This window comes from Sesamum indicum, linkage group LG10 (genome assembly GCF_026168435.1).
Source record: "Sesamum indicum cultivar Baizhima isolate 11 linkage group LG10, ASM2616843v1, whole genome shotgun sequence".
Classification (NCBI taxonomy): domain Eukaryota; kingdom Viridiplantae; phylum Streptophyta; class Magnoliopsida; order Lamiales; family Pedaliaceae; genus Sesamum; species Sesamum indicum.
This window is the reverse complement of record NC_142666.1, coordinates 4828322-4843132: the sequence shown is the minus strand read 5'-3', so window position 1 is coordinate 4843132 and position 14811 is coordinate 4828322. Positions and strand designations below refer to the sequence as shown.

At 38.1% G+C, this 14811-nt stretch overlaps 1 protein-coding gene across 2 annotated transcripts; it reads left to right on the top strand.

The window, feature by feature from the left end:
• The first annotated feature begins 1815 nt into the window (after nt 1–1815).
• SETH5 (transducin family protein / WD-40 repeat family protein) lies at nt 1816–13751 on the top strand. 2 transcript variants are annotated; one of them, XM_088885799.1, is made up of 19 exons: nt 1817–3451; nt 3730–4041; nt 4128–4316; nt 4420–4540; nt 4616–4773; nt 4863–5463; nt 5674–5738; nt 5820–5921; nt 6101–6243; nt 6448–6503; nt 6813–7456; nt 7891–8081; nt 8195–8501; nt 9815–10084; nt 10190–10299; nt 11870–12203; nt 12662–13072; nt 13187–13415; nt 13504–13751. In XM_088885799.1, exons 1-19 carry the CDS (start codon nt 1886–1888, stop codon nt 13527–13529), a joined length of 5835 nt encoding a protein of 1944 aa, XP_088741925.1. In that variant the 5' UTR covers nt 1817–1885; the 3' UTR covers nt 13530–13751. The 2 variants fall into 2 exon arrangements, with proteins under 2 accessions (XP_088741926.1, XP_088741925.1); XM_088885800.1 differs by lacking the exons at nt 12662–13072; nt 13187–13415; nt 13504–13751 and having other exon boundaries at nt 1816–3451; nt 10190–10303; nt 11870–12011.
• Nucleotides 13752–14811: the final 1060 nt, after the last annotated feature.

The window sequence follows — 14811 nt, the reverse complement described above, 5'->3', positions numbered from 1 at the left end:
CTCAGGAAGCATGATGCTACTTGAGTAATTGTGGATAGATTGACAAAATTAGCTCATATTTTGCCAGTACGATTAGGTGATTCTCAAGAAAGGTTAGTTGAGTTGTACATTTCTTGAATCGTGAGATTACAAGTGTGCCGATGTCTATTGTATCTGACAGAGATCCTCAATTAACCTCATATTTGTGAAAAAGCTTACATTTAATGAATGCAATATTCAATGTAAGTCTTTATAGGACTTTCGATGTCCAGTCTCAAGATTATCAACTTGTAACGTTTCAAACTAACCTTCAAAAGAGAGTTTTATAGCCACCATTTAATGCACAGCCCAACCACATGAGTTATCTAAGTCTATGGACACCTATTATGACGTTAATGCGATGTTTAACACAATCGGTAAGCACAACAGACCCATATGTCAAGGATGAATATTTACCATATTCATCAGGACAATATTACTTTAATAAAGATTGATACATAGTTCTCAAAACCGTCAATTCAATTGGCTTTATGATCACCTATTCTAATAGGTACTTCCATCGATCGTCTCCCAATCTTAATCTAGGATATGAAATTGTGCGTCAGTTCTCATTCTTGATTGGACAATTATGCTTCATACTCTAGATGCATTTTACTGTATTGCTCCGACCTATGGAACCTTAGCTACTCAATCAATCGCTTTAGCTAAAAACTTAAAGAGTCAAAACCATCTCAGAGTGCATAAGAGGCATTTTGTCAAATATTCTTGAAATCCATTATCTTCACTACATACTCCGACTGCTTTAAACAAATCTTATAATGACCATATCAAAAGACACGATCACTTTTCGTCAAATCCAAAATACAGTCCTCTTATGCATTCGATTGTAATGATTCCTCAAGTTCGAGGACTAATCCCATATTATTATAATCAAGAATTCCAGTCATATCGACCAAGCCTTCAAGGATTTTCATACGACGATGCTCGCGAGTCAATTCAGTTAGCTACCTTGCCAACCAACCCACTAAAATTACAGAAACAATCTACATCTCCCACTAATGAAACACAACACCACAAAACATAGTGCATGTTTCTATGGCACTCTCGATACCCTGTCTTAAGGTTCTCGACTTAGAACATTTCAAATTGGCTCTCATAAATTGGTCTCATAGCTGCCAATCTATATGCTGCCCAACTCTACGGGTTTAACCATGCGATTTGTGTGTATTTGTTGTGATGTTATAATACCATTTAAAATAAGCAGTAAGCACAACAAACGCCTATGCCATAAATAAATACTTACACTATTCATCAGAACAATATAACAATAAAGATTGTTAACTTACAAATATAACAATAAAATCCATATTCATTATATTATATAATTATTTACCCAAAAAAACAAAATTTCCTAAATTCTTTATTAATCATAAGGATAATTAAACCGTCTCCCTTGATATTTGGTGTAATTACACGTAATTTTTTTGTGATTTGATAAATTATATTTAGTATCCATAACATTTATTTCCTTTTAACAAATTAATAATTCATTAGTTAATATTTATCGATTTTACTGATATTAATAAAAAAAATTATCAATTAACTTATTATTGATATATAATAATTAAACAATTTTTTTTAATTAAATTATTTTTATAAGAATGAAACTATACATTCTCACGTGTAGCAGCCAGTAGGGTGTGAAGATTTATAGAGGCCCTATTTAATTGCGGTTCGTAAACTGGGCCTAATTTGATAGATGGGCTGGGTCGTGTGTAGCTGGGAATACGGAAATCTTGACCAGACCCATGAATGATTTATGAGGAGTCGCGTGAGCGGCCACTGGAATTTGCATCAGAACTTACAGTGTAGGAAGGACTCTTCGGGAGAGAAGACGACAATCGCTATGCTTATGGAGCAGTCATCGGCAGTAGATCTCGACTGGCTTCTTCAATCGCATGGGGAAATTATTTCCGATGAGAACTCCCCTGATCGCCACTACCGCACGGTCGACGAAATCCTCCTCAACTACTCTTCCTCCTCTCCTTCTCCTCCTTCTTCCCCCTCCACTTCCTACTCTGCTCACCAGCACTCGCGTCTAATCCTGAAAGACGACGAATACGTTTCAACTGGTGTTCGTAGTTCTAGAAACCAGAGATGGCCGCATTCACACTCGAGTGCGTTAGTTGAGTCCGATAAGTACAGTTCAGCTGCTGGTCCTGCCAGCAATAACAATAGAACTAAGTCAATGGGTAGGGTGTTGCCGCAATTATTCGGTACGGGGGCGATCCGATCCAATGCTAAGCCGGGGGCTGCGCTGGCTGCAGCGGCCGCCGCCTCTCGGTCAATTACAACGCCCCACGCCACCGCCATCAAATTAAGAAGAGCTACCACCGGTGTTCTTAAGAAGTCGGTCTCTGAAACTACAGAAAAAATTGCCGCTAGTGATGATTCGTCATTGTCGCCATCAGCTGTGGCTTCCAGAGTTTCTGAGAACGGGTCTGATGCTGGCGCTTATTTGGAGAGCTTGGATTATTCGGCCACTCAGGGCAACAAGTCTCATGAAGAAGAAGAGGTTAAGTTGGAGCAATTTCTTATGGGAAATACCAATGTAGACTCCCCAAAAACAGATGCTGGTGGGGGATATTCTGCTGGAGATAGGGTTCAGGAGAATTTTGATAAGGTTGCTGAAGATGCAACCAACTGCAAGACTCTAAGCGAGGCAGCAGATGTCAATGGAAAATCAAGGGTCGATGAGGACGATGAATGCAAAATGCCAACTTCTGAAAGCCAGAAGGCTTCTCCTATTGAAAACGAAAAGGATTTAGCCTTGGACAAAGTTAATCTCAATGAGCAAGTCTTCTATCCCTTGTTGGATAAAAATATTGAGGAATATCCTGAAGTCTATCCTGCTGATGAATCAGGTAAAAATGATAAGAAGGTTGGACCTACAACAATTCTGATTGATAATGACCATAAGGAAGATCTAACTGGTGGAGAAGAAACAAGTGATTTTGGGAATGTAGTGGCTGAAACAGGGGATGGTGATGCTGCTAGTACGCTAAGTGTTGTTGCTGATATGCTTGGGGACTTGGCTTTAACGCCTGAAAAGAAGGTGGACCATACAAATTTGCAGCAGAATTCTCATCCTTCTTTAAAGCCACTTGAATTGGCTGAAGAAATTGAGAAGAAGCAAGCATTTACGGGTTTGCACTATGAAGAGGGTGCAGCTGCACAACCAATGAGGCTTGAGGGTGTACCAAGGGGTTCTACTGTGTTAGGCTACTTCGATGCCGATCCCAATAATGCTATCACCCAGACCATCTCATCGCAAGCTTTCCGTCGAGAGCATGGGTCCCCTCAAGTTGTGGCTGTACATTTAAACTATATCGCAATTGGAATGTCAAGAGGGTCGATCTTTGTTCAGCCTAGCAAGTATACTGCTCATCAAGTTGACATCATGGATGGAAAGGTTCAGTATTCTACTTAATTGTCACTGCCTGTTTAAGGTCACTGGTTTCAAATTGGACATGTATTTCACTGAGATAACTGATAAAAACACTTTTTGGTGTTGCCAATATTCAAAGTTATTACATTATTTACCCATCTCTTGAAGGGTGTTTAGCATCACCAGTACATGGGTATATTTTGTTGTAGTTGCTTGTAAGTTTTATTTCTTCAACTAGGAGTTTCATATTATTATATTGACCTGTGTTGCCTACTGAATGGTGCAAATGAATGCGCTTTCAGATGATGTCACTTGGATTACAAGGGGATAGAACTCATGTCCCTGTAACTTCCATGTGCTTTAATCAGCAAGGAGACCTACTCTTTGCAGGATATGGTGATGGGCATTACACTGTCTGGGATGTTCAGAAGGCCTCAGCACTTAAAGTTATCACTGAACATAAAGCTCCAGTGGTTCACATGTTATATCTGGGCCAAGATACTCAGGTTACTCGACAGTTTAATGTGGTTAGTGGCGACAGCAAGGGTGTGGTCAAGTTGATTCGGTTTTCAGTGGTTCCATGGCTCAATAGGATATCCTATACAAAATCAATGGTAGAGATTGATGCTTGATAAGGAATTTGTTAATATGCGTTATCAGCTTCCTAGAACTGATCTATTTAAGTTAATGTTTGGAACAGAAACTTTTAGATGAAACTACTAGCCGAGTAGTATGTGCATCTCCATTGCTCTATGGTGAAGGTCATGCAGGTGCAATGATTTCATCACAGAGTAGCAGTGCCCTGACTACTACTAGTATTAGTAGCATGATGGGAACCATGGTTGATGAAGGTGTTGTCATATTCATTACCCATCAATCTGCTCTAGTGGTATGAGTTCTTTTCCTTCACTTTATCCTATATTACTGTTGGTTATATGCTTCAAATTGGCTCTGTTTATATCTTTATCTTTATGATATCATATCCTATGTAGGCAAAAGTTAGTCCCACTGTAGAAGTGTATGCTCACATTCCCAGACCTGATGGCGTGAGGGAGGGTGCCATGCCGTATGCGACATGGAGATGTATGTCACAGTCACTTGGTTCTTCCTCTGGTATGTATGAGTAAAATTTAATGTTTTTTAGCTGCTGATGGTTTCAACATGTTAATTTCAGCTTTTTTCTCCCAGAAAATGCACTTGTTGAGACATCAGATAAAGTTTCACTGCTTGCCGTTGCTTGGGATCGGGAAGTTCAGGTTGCTAAGCTTTTGAAGTCGGAGTTAAAAGTACTCGAGAAGTGGACTCTTGAATATGCTGCAATTGGTCTGGCGTGGTTGGGAGATGAGGTTTGACTTATACGACTTTTCTAATCCTTGTCATACAAATTTACTGAGTCTGATCAGAAAATTATCATGGTTTTTCTTGCATCGCCCAGATGTTGGCAGTCCTCACTTTGACAGCTCAACTTTATTTGTTTGCAAAAGATGGAAGTTTGATTCAGCAAATGAGCTTTTCTTTTGATGGATTTCGAGGGGATGATCTCATTTCCTATCACATATATTTTACTAATGCTTTTGGAAATCCTGAGAAAGCTTATCATAACAGTGTTGCTGTTAGGGGTTCTACAATATACGTACTTGGACCAGACCATCTTGTTGTTTCCCGCCTTCTTTCCTGGAAGGAACGGATTGAAGTGCTGCGAAAAGCAGGTGACTGGATGGGTGCCTTGAACATGGCTATGACACTTTATGATGGTGCGTCACCTGGTGTTATAGACCTTCCCAAGAACTTGGATGACATACAAAGAATTGTTATGCCCTATCTTGTGGAGTTGCTACAGTCATATGTTAGCGAAGTATTTTCCTACATATCAGTTGCACGTAACAACCAAAACGGAGAGCTGGATCAATCCGATGAGAATAAGGAGCAATACACCCGTGTTGGTGGTGTTGCAATTGAATTTTGTGTGCATATCAGGAGAACCGACATCCTCTTTGATGATATTCTGTCTAAATTTGATGATGCTCACCATAAAGGTGCTTCACTATTTCTTCTCTGGTATTATTGGAGTTGAGACAAACTGTTAGTAAGATTACATAATATTTTTTCTTAATGTAGTTGGTCTAGCTATTATTGCAGTCAATTGTCAGCATTGGGACATTATTGTCATCCCAAGTGGTGATTTTTAATCCGAGAATAGATGTTTGAATTCTATCATTCATAAATACTTTCTTTTCTTATTCTAGAGACATTCTTGGAGCTTTTGGAACCATATATTTTGAAAGATATGTTGGGATCTCTTCCACCTGCGGTATCCTGATCCTCAACTTTTATACTCTATTCATTTGCATACTAGCACTGTCATCATTTTAGTAATTGATATGTTTTGAAGATCATGCAAGCATTGGTGGAGCATTATAGTAAGCGAGGTTGGTTGCAGCGAATTGAACAGTGTGTCCTCCACATGGACATTTTGTCCTTGGATTTTAATCAGGTAACATATAGTAGCTTCACAGATTTAGCAGATTGTTTCATTAGTAAAGTGGCAATGCTCTCTTGCAACTGCCAGTAGGAAAGTTTCACTTGCATAATTCTTCATGCTTGAAATGTTTGATGAAACTATTTTTATTCTTTTAATAATGGAACTGGTAATATCTTATAATTGTACCATAGGTTGTTCGCTTATGCAGGGAACACAGGTTGCATTGCGCGCTGATATATTTGTTTAACAAAGGCCTAGATGATTTTAGGACGCCTCTTGAGGAGCTCCTGGTTGTACTACGAAATAGCATAAGAGAAAATGCTACTTGCCTTGGGTAATTCTTTGTGATTTGTAATTTATAATTGTATCTTCTGGGAGTAGTTAAGGGCCTCCGGCTGCTTGTTTATTTGTTATATTTATAGAAAATTATCCTATTGATGTATCAAAATCTACCTTGGAAAACACTTTGATATGCTTTCCCCCTTCTTCTCTTTCTATTACCGTGTCAAAATAATGATATTGTGACCTATGGGAGCAGGTACCGGGTGCTCGTTTACCTCAAGTATTGCTTCAAGGGTCTTGCTTTTCCTCCAGGTTTGGCTTCAACTGATGGTCTGAGTGTCTTTCCTTTTGGACTTTCCTGTAAACCTTTCTTTGTAGGTCAAAAAATGAAAAAGGAGATAACTAAATTTGGAGAGGGATATGATAAAGTAAAAGCAACCAGTGGTTGACTTGTTAAACTGTTATGAAGAGCAAAAGTCTTATGATATTGGGCAGTCAATTTAGTTTATTTGAAATGTCTCTGTTCTTTATTCTTGATCAGCGGTGGTAGACATGATGTATGAAAACTAAAATGTTTCAGAAGCAAAAATTTCTGAGTATTCAGTTGTCTCTAATTTGCAGGACGAGGAAATCTTTCTCCCGCACGGCTACCCTCTCTTAAAAAAGAGCTTTTGCATTTTCTGTTAGAGGATTCCAGTGCTCCAAATTCATGGGCCGTTACAATATTACCTCCAAATCGAGCCTATGCCAACCTGCTTCATCTTTTAGAATTGGATACTGAAGCCACTCTGGAGGTCTTAAAATGTGCTTTTACAGATGTTGAACTTCCTAAATCAACTCATTCTTTCCAGGAATCAACCAATTTCAATGTGGAGTCAGCTGAAAGTCAAAAATTGGTTCAAAAAGTTGTGGATATTCTTTCTGATATTCTTGATGCAAGTTACTTCCGAGCTGGCAGTCCAATCTGCAGTAATGATATTGATTTGGTGGAACTTTGGCCTTCAAAGAAAGATGTAGGTCACATGTTTGATTTTATTGCTTACTATATAGCACATGAACAAGCTAAAGTCCCTAGAGATATCCTAAGTCAAATATTGGAGTACTTGACATCAGAGATCAATCTCTCAGATACTGTGTCAGGGACGACAATTGAAGTCTTCAAAAGGAGAGAGAGACAACTGTTGTCACTGCTACAAGTAGTGCCTGAAACTGACTGGGATGCTCCTTATTTATTATATTTGTCTGAGAAGGCTCAGTTTCATCAGGTATTTTAAATTTTGCATGTTATATTGCTCGCCATTTGTTAGTTGAAACCAAAAGTAGGAGCCAGTAGGTGGGGAAGTGAAATAGAGTACAAATCCCTATGCATTTACCATCTGTTCGATAATGAATGGGGGAGCAGGAAGAATGATAGTCCAGTGACAAACATGTAGTTGTGTTTATTGTTTCTCTCCTGAATACAGAAACTAGGGAAGGTTTCCCTTCCATCTGATTCTTTCTTGGTTTTCCTTAGATTTTTCCTGTTATCAAAGACCATAAGTTAGAAACTATGTTGCCTTTGTTTTTACTCATAAATTACATATTTCACTTTCTACTTTGTGAAAACACACCTTATTTGTTCTAGATATTCCTCAATGGTAAAAATGGGTCTTTGACTATTCGCCTGATGCAGCTCCGCACATCTTATTTGCTTATGTAGGTTTGTGGCCACATCCATGCCATCAGGCATCAATATGTTGCTGCTTTGGACAGTTACATGAAAGCAACTCATGAGCCAATATATGCATTTTCATTTATTCATGATATGCTAAGGCGACTTAGTAATGGAGAATTTGATGCTTTTGAATCTGCTGTTATTTCTCGCATTCCAGATCTTTTTAAGCTGAGCAGGTAACGGTTTGGGCTTGAGTTTCTCATAATTTTGTACATTTATGATTGATTTACAAGAAAGGGTTATTCTTTTTCCTCTTTACTGATGATTCTTTTCCTTCTGAAATTTTCAGAGAAGCAACTTACATTCTAATTATTGACCATTTTTCTGGGAGAACTCAATATATTTTTTCCGAACTTCGCTCTCAACCAGAAAGCCTTTTCCTTTATCTCAAGACAGTTAATGAGGTTCATACAACTGGCAACCTCAACCTCTCTTGTCTAGGAAAAGTTGAAGTTTTAGATTTTCCTAGTGCAAGTAGAGCTCAGCAGCATTCAACAGGTGTTCAAGCTTATCTGGAAACAATATCCAGCTCCCTAAGACTTCTGCACAACAATCAAGTTAACATGACTGATGAGATGACAGAGCTGTATTTTGAGGTGAAAGTTCCTGTAACTTATTAGTAATGCTCTGTCAAAAACACATCCAAGGTTTTTCCAACTGCTAATGCATTTTCATTTTTGTTGTCGTTTCTTAAAATTATTGCTTTTGGTGATAGCTCTGATTTGGTTTCCTGCAAGATCTTTTGTCAAAATTGCTGTGGTTGCAATCCAAACTCTGTGGGCACCACTACTTGCTCAGCATATGCATGGGTGGATATTGGAAGAATAGTAGTAAATTGAAGTTATTCTGGGGTTTTTGTGCTTAATATTGGCGTCATTACTGAAAGTCTTATCTGGCATCTAGGTGTTACATGCGTTGTTTCATCTCTTTTGCTTAGAAATATTCTTTCAAAATGTAGGATCTGGTTGCATCTGTCACCTAGTGCATATATTTCCCAGTTACAGGTTTAGCTATTGTCAGTTGGGTCTGTTGAGTCACTTCTCGTCATTATATTGTCAGGTCCTGTCCATTAGTATTGACATTATTATTTGCTCCCATTAAATAATAGTGACCAAATATGGGGTAAAAACCCAAAAAGATAAATCCCCCCCCCCCCCCCCAACCCCAAAAACAAAAAAGAAAAAAGAAACCGAAGAAGATAGAAACATGTTAGAATTGTGTTGTTCATGTTGACTCATGTATCTCTGTACCAGATTGAATTGTTTAGTTTGACTGGTCATGGTTCTTGTTCTTAGATTTCTGTTGGAATGTGATTGAATGAGTTAGAAATGTGCACCACTACATTAACATGAAGTAGCTATGTACTGGAAATGTTTCTTGATTTGGGATCTGTAGACACATCACACTATACTAGTCCAAACTTTGAGTTACAATCGGTCTATTGATTTCTATAGAGATTATCATTTTAAACAGTGACAATATCCTCGATGTGGAGAATTGTTCGAGGATTGCCCATGCTTGCAAAGTAATACCTGCATCTTTCCAGTTAGTTGGGTCATAAGAAAGATGTCTCCGATGAACTATCGATACTAGGAGATAGAACTTCGCCATGGTTTAATTGTCTTTATTCTGTGGATGGCAATCACATTTTCCCTTCCAGTTTCTTGTTCTCATCACTGCAACACCCCAACCCCTCACCACCATTTTTGTGAAGTTTTTAGCTTACTTTTCCTATTTGTTTTTCTTGTAAAGATAACAATCATCTATTTTCTCATGTTCTCTAACCCATCTTGTCCCGAAGTTTGCTTTTTCTTCCATGCTTAGATTGATGGTGATGGATATCTATTTTGTATATCTTTTAGTTTCCTGAGACTGAAGGGTTAAATTTCCTTGTGTTTTCCTGCTGCAGCTGTTATGTCGATATGACCGTGATTCAGTTCTTAAATTCTTGGAGACTTCTGAAAGCTATAGAGTAGAACACTGTCTGCATTTGTGCCAGGAATATGGAATAGTCGATGCTGCTTCATTTTTGTTAGAAAGGGTTGGGGATGTTGGAAGTGCTCTTCTTCTCATTCTTTCTGATGTTAATGACAAATTTGTCATGCTTGATGCGGAGATTGAGAAAACATTTTCTGATACTGTAGTGAATAATCTCAATGCTGTTCTGAAGATAAAAGTGGTATTTTCAAATTTGAACAAATTCATATCCCTCTGCCCTTGTGTTTCAGTTTCTCTCGGTCTGGTCTCATCTCTCAGTAATGTCAATGCTTCAATGCTGTTGCAGGTAGCTGAAATTCTTGATGTAGTGCATGCTTGTATTGGATTATGTCAGAGAAACAGTCCCCGTCTAAAACCTGAAGAGTCTGAGTACCTCTGGTTTCAGTTGCTTGATTCGTGAGTTAGTCACTTTTAAATTAATGCTTATTGATTTGTCTTCTTTTGGTTTATGATGTCTCAGAGTTTTTTCTTGCTTTCATCACGGCTTTTCTTTTACAACTATTATATCCAATAGGGTGCTTACTGATTACGATGATTTCCTATATGAAATGGCTTAAAGTGCGCACATAATTTTGTTTGTTGCTTTGAAGAAAGCAGCTGAATCTTTGTGATTTATAGCAGTCAACTGTAAACGATTTTTAAGTGCTCAGCAGGTCGCTGGTTGCCTAAGCTTAAGCTATCCGGGCATGTCTTGTTGGATTCTTTTAGTGAAAATTGTGAAAATTAGGAGTCCAAGTGTGTGGACAGTGATCTTGTCTGTCTATTGAAGTAATAGTGACACTGACATCCATACTTTTTGTAATCAACAATATACTTGAGTTACTTGTCAAAGTAATCAAATTGCTATACTGGCTGTGGCTATTATCTCCAAAACCAACTTGATTGTGCACACTGGACAGCGAATAAGTTAATTTTGTCCAAATTGAATGGTTATCTTGATAATTGACAAAAGTTTTATGGAGAAGTCCTGAATATTTGGCAACTCATACATAGCAAGACTGAAATTGTTTATATTTGGGACCACATCTGAAATTATTTATTGTTTTGATTGTAAATATGCTCTGTTGTTAACTAAAGGTGCCAAATCATCAACATGATATTCAAAAAATTGCATGGGTAAATTCCAGATTGTTTCTTAATATCTTAGGATTTACCCTTAGTTTCGATCAAGAGTTAGCTGTTGATGGATATTTTCTTGGCCCTCACAATTATATGGGTGATTAGCAACCATTTCTTGCATTCTCAAAGAAAAACTACTAGGTGTGTTTCTTCTAGAGTTTTAGATAAAATATAAAGAAAGGCCTTCTATAGCATCTAAACTAAATTTTATATAGAAAAATAACTAAAATAAACCAATCAGACTCCTTTTATCTATCTCTCATTTATTCGTTCTTTTCTATTTTTTTCAATCCTCTTTTCCCTTTCAATCGTTGCTTTTCTTCTTTGAAGATGATGAAGCATATAAGAAGAAGGCAGGGAGAATATATAGGTGATGTTAGGAAGAAAAGAAGGAACTCTTGATAGTGGTGGGGAAGAGGAACCTATAACCGGTGAGAGAAAGGAGATTGGGGCTCGTGAGGAGGAAGAGAGTTGATTTAGATATCATATGATGACCCTCTTTAAATTGAGTTAAAACAATTTGAATTGGGGCAAAATATTCGGTTAGCAATTAATAATTTGATCATTATTTACAGTTTAAGTGGGAGAGTGCAAAATTTGAAGGTCTTTTTCAATAATATGTAGGAAGAAGATGACTGCTAGCCGGCAAACTTGTGTTTTATACATTTAATGGTTTCCTCAGGGGTTCTTAATCTTGTTGTACTAACTCCGACTAAAAGAACAATGTTAATGTTCTTAATGTCACGTTTTCTGCAAACAAAATTCAAAGCAAGCTTTGATGGGATGAAGCTTCTCCGGTGCTCATTTTCTTAATCTGCTCCTAATATTTGCTTTATTTTCATTATAGGTTTTGTGAGCCTTTGATGGAATCAGGAAATGCTAGAACAGATTCTGAAAGTGAAGCACTCAAAGACATTCTTGATGGATCAATGGGTGAGTTGGAATCTAAAGAAGGATGCAAATTTAAATGGAAAGTCTCCAAGTGTCATAAAGGTGCTGGCATAATGAGGAAACTGTTTGCCATATTCATCAAAGAAATTGTAGAGGGAATGATTGGATATGTGCGACTCCCAAGGATCATGTGGAAACTTCTTTCTGATAATGGCAATCATGAATTCGGTGATTTTAAACTTACAATACTTGGGATGCTTGGAACATATGATTTTGAAAGAAGAATTCTGGTGCGTCTTCTTTATCTTGTATTCTTCCTTAGAAATTGTTTATCTTATGATGGTGTCCAACTTGATTGTGTTATCAGTTGTTTGTCTCTGTCCTCGGGTTGGAGTGTCCTTGAGGCTCTGCCCTTCAACTGTTGTTTGGTTGGGGCAGATGCAACTTCGGAACACTGAGACAAACATTCTTCTCTTTTGGTTTAAGGTGAAAATGAATCATAGGCTGAAAGGAGAAACATGAATGAGACCAGGTCTTACACTTCTTTGAGAGTCGAGTCTTTTCTTTGTTCTTTTACATGTAATTTTATCCTCTGTAGGGTGTAATAGCAATTTAAGTGACTCTTTGATAGTGACTATTATGTGATCTGGAGTTTTTAGTGGTGTCAACTGCTTGTTTTCAGTGGGAAGGGTGTACTTCGTTGTAAGTTAGCAGCCGGTTTTTAAGACTGTTACTTTTTGTTACTTAGGATGCTGCAAAGAGTTTGATTGAGGATGACACATATTATACGATGAGTTTACTGAGGAAGGGGGCTTCACATGGTTATGCCCCTCGGAGCCTTGTCTGTTGTATCTGTAACTCCTTCGTTACTAAAAATTCCGCTGATTCTAGCATTCAAGTATTCAGCTGTGGTCATACAATGCATCTCCACTGTGAAGTCCAGGAAAATGGGGCCTCATTTAGGGGCACCGTTTCAGGATGTCCTGTTTGTATTCCTAGGAAGAAAGCTCAAAGATCAAGCGGCAAATCTACACTAACGGAGAATGGACTAGTGAGTAGATCTTCATCAAGGACACAGCAGGCACGTGGCTCACCAGCTTTGCATCCTCATGATCATGAAAGTGCGGATAACTCCTACAGTTTGCATCCACCTTCAAGGGTATGTTCTAGTGTTTATTTTGTTTGGGGTTTGTAGGGTCTTGTCTTTGCTTCTTTTCCTTAGCCAAAAGGTCCATATAATAAATTTGCCAAGTCCGGATCTTTATTGCAACAGTTCGAGCTCTTGCATAATCTTGAAAAGGATCAGAAATCAATCCAAATAGAGAACGTGCCACAACTGAGGCTTGCACCACCAGCTCTTTACCATGAAAAAGTAAAGAAAGGAATTGCTATCTTAACTGGAGAAAGTACCAGCACTCTTTCCACAACAGAAAAAGCCAGGACTAGGCGACTGGGGGATGTGAAAGTGAAAGGATCATTCCCCCTGAAATCAAATTTATTCGGTGAGTTATCATAAATTCCATGATACAAGTTTTTGGTTACCAGACTAACCAAACTGGGTTTTTAATCTATTTCTTTGTCAATTTGAAGGTAAGGGAAAGATCAATAGGAGGTAGCGGGAAACATTCGTGTCGGTGACGTATTGATGATGCAGCAACTCATGGCTGATATTTGATCGAGAGATATTTTCTGGAGAATAAAGTTGCTGATTATTCTATTTTGGTTTTGGTCCTCTTTTGACTGTAGATTGTGTAGATAACTGTTCTTACCTGTTGTTTGTAACTGTATTATGTGTACATAACGCATGAATAAATTATTCAGGAATACCATTGGTGATACTGCTCGTTCAGTATACAGAATTACCCTTTTAGATAATGTCCCAACTTCTCAATACTCCTAAGAATAGGACAAGAACTTTTGCAATGCCTTTGATAATCACATAACTTTTCAGTGTTTTAAAATTTGAGGGCGGTTAGGCCACTCGGTCGTTCGATTCTCGTAAGAAAATGCCGTTTTCACTCTGCTGGATTTTATCTTTCGTCCCGACGACTTTGTGGCCTGATTGGCGGTTTGAGTGATCCGATCGAACGGGCCAAATTGGGTATCACAACACTGTAACTTTTAACTTTGATTAAATACAACAAATATAATTTTTTGTTATTACATGTAATATGATTTATTTTCAAAATTGAGTAAATGCGAGTGGTAGTTAACAATTAGCTTTTATCTCTATATTTAATCATGTAAATATGAGACCAATTACACATAATAACTTGTTTGGTTTGACCGAAAAGTTGAGGTAAAAATAGATGTATAAGAAAAATAATGGTGTTTGCTTATGGAGAATAATTAAAGGGGAAATACGATTGGATGTATATGTGATGTGTCAAGTCGTACTAATAACTCGTGAGATTGAACTGAATTAGCGGGTTGTGGAAACAAGTGGAAGACCTGCACAAAACACGAAGGGAATGGGCTGAGTTCTGGCGTCAACATTCCGATAATTAAGTCGGCAGAGTAGGAAAGTCTATATATCAAGAACAAATAGTAATAAATGAACGGTTAAAATATCTGGGATGTCCTTGTATGGGGGTATTTATATTGTGCCCCTCTCCCAATGTATGGCTCCCACCTGTCGAGGCCTAGGATGGTGCCACGTGTCGTTTATCTCTAAAAATCAAAATCTGTTCCCCGATGGGTTGGGCTCTCTTGGACCTTCCTACCCTAGGGCCTCTTTGGGCCTACCCCCATTTGGGTCTTAATGGCCACTTCCATCGCACATATTAAAGCTCGTATCTTTACTCCCCAAAGATTCTTTTTTGGCGAAAAAGGCCAAATTTTGAATGATTTGGGCTTAAATATGAATGATCCAGAGGAGGTGGCCCTTTTTAGCCATCC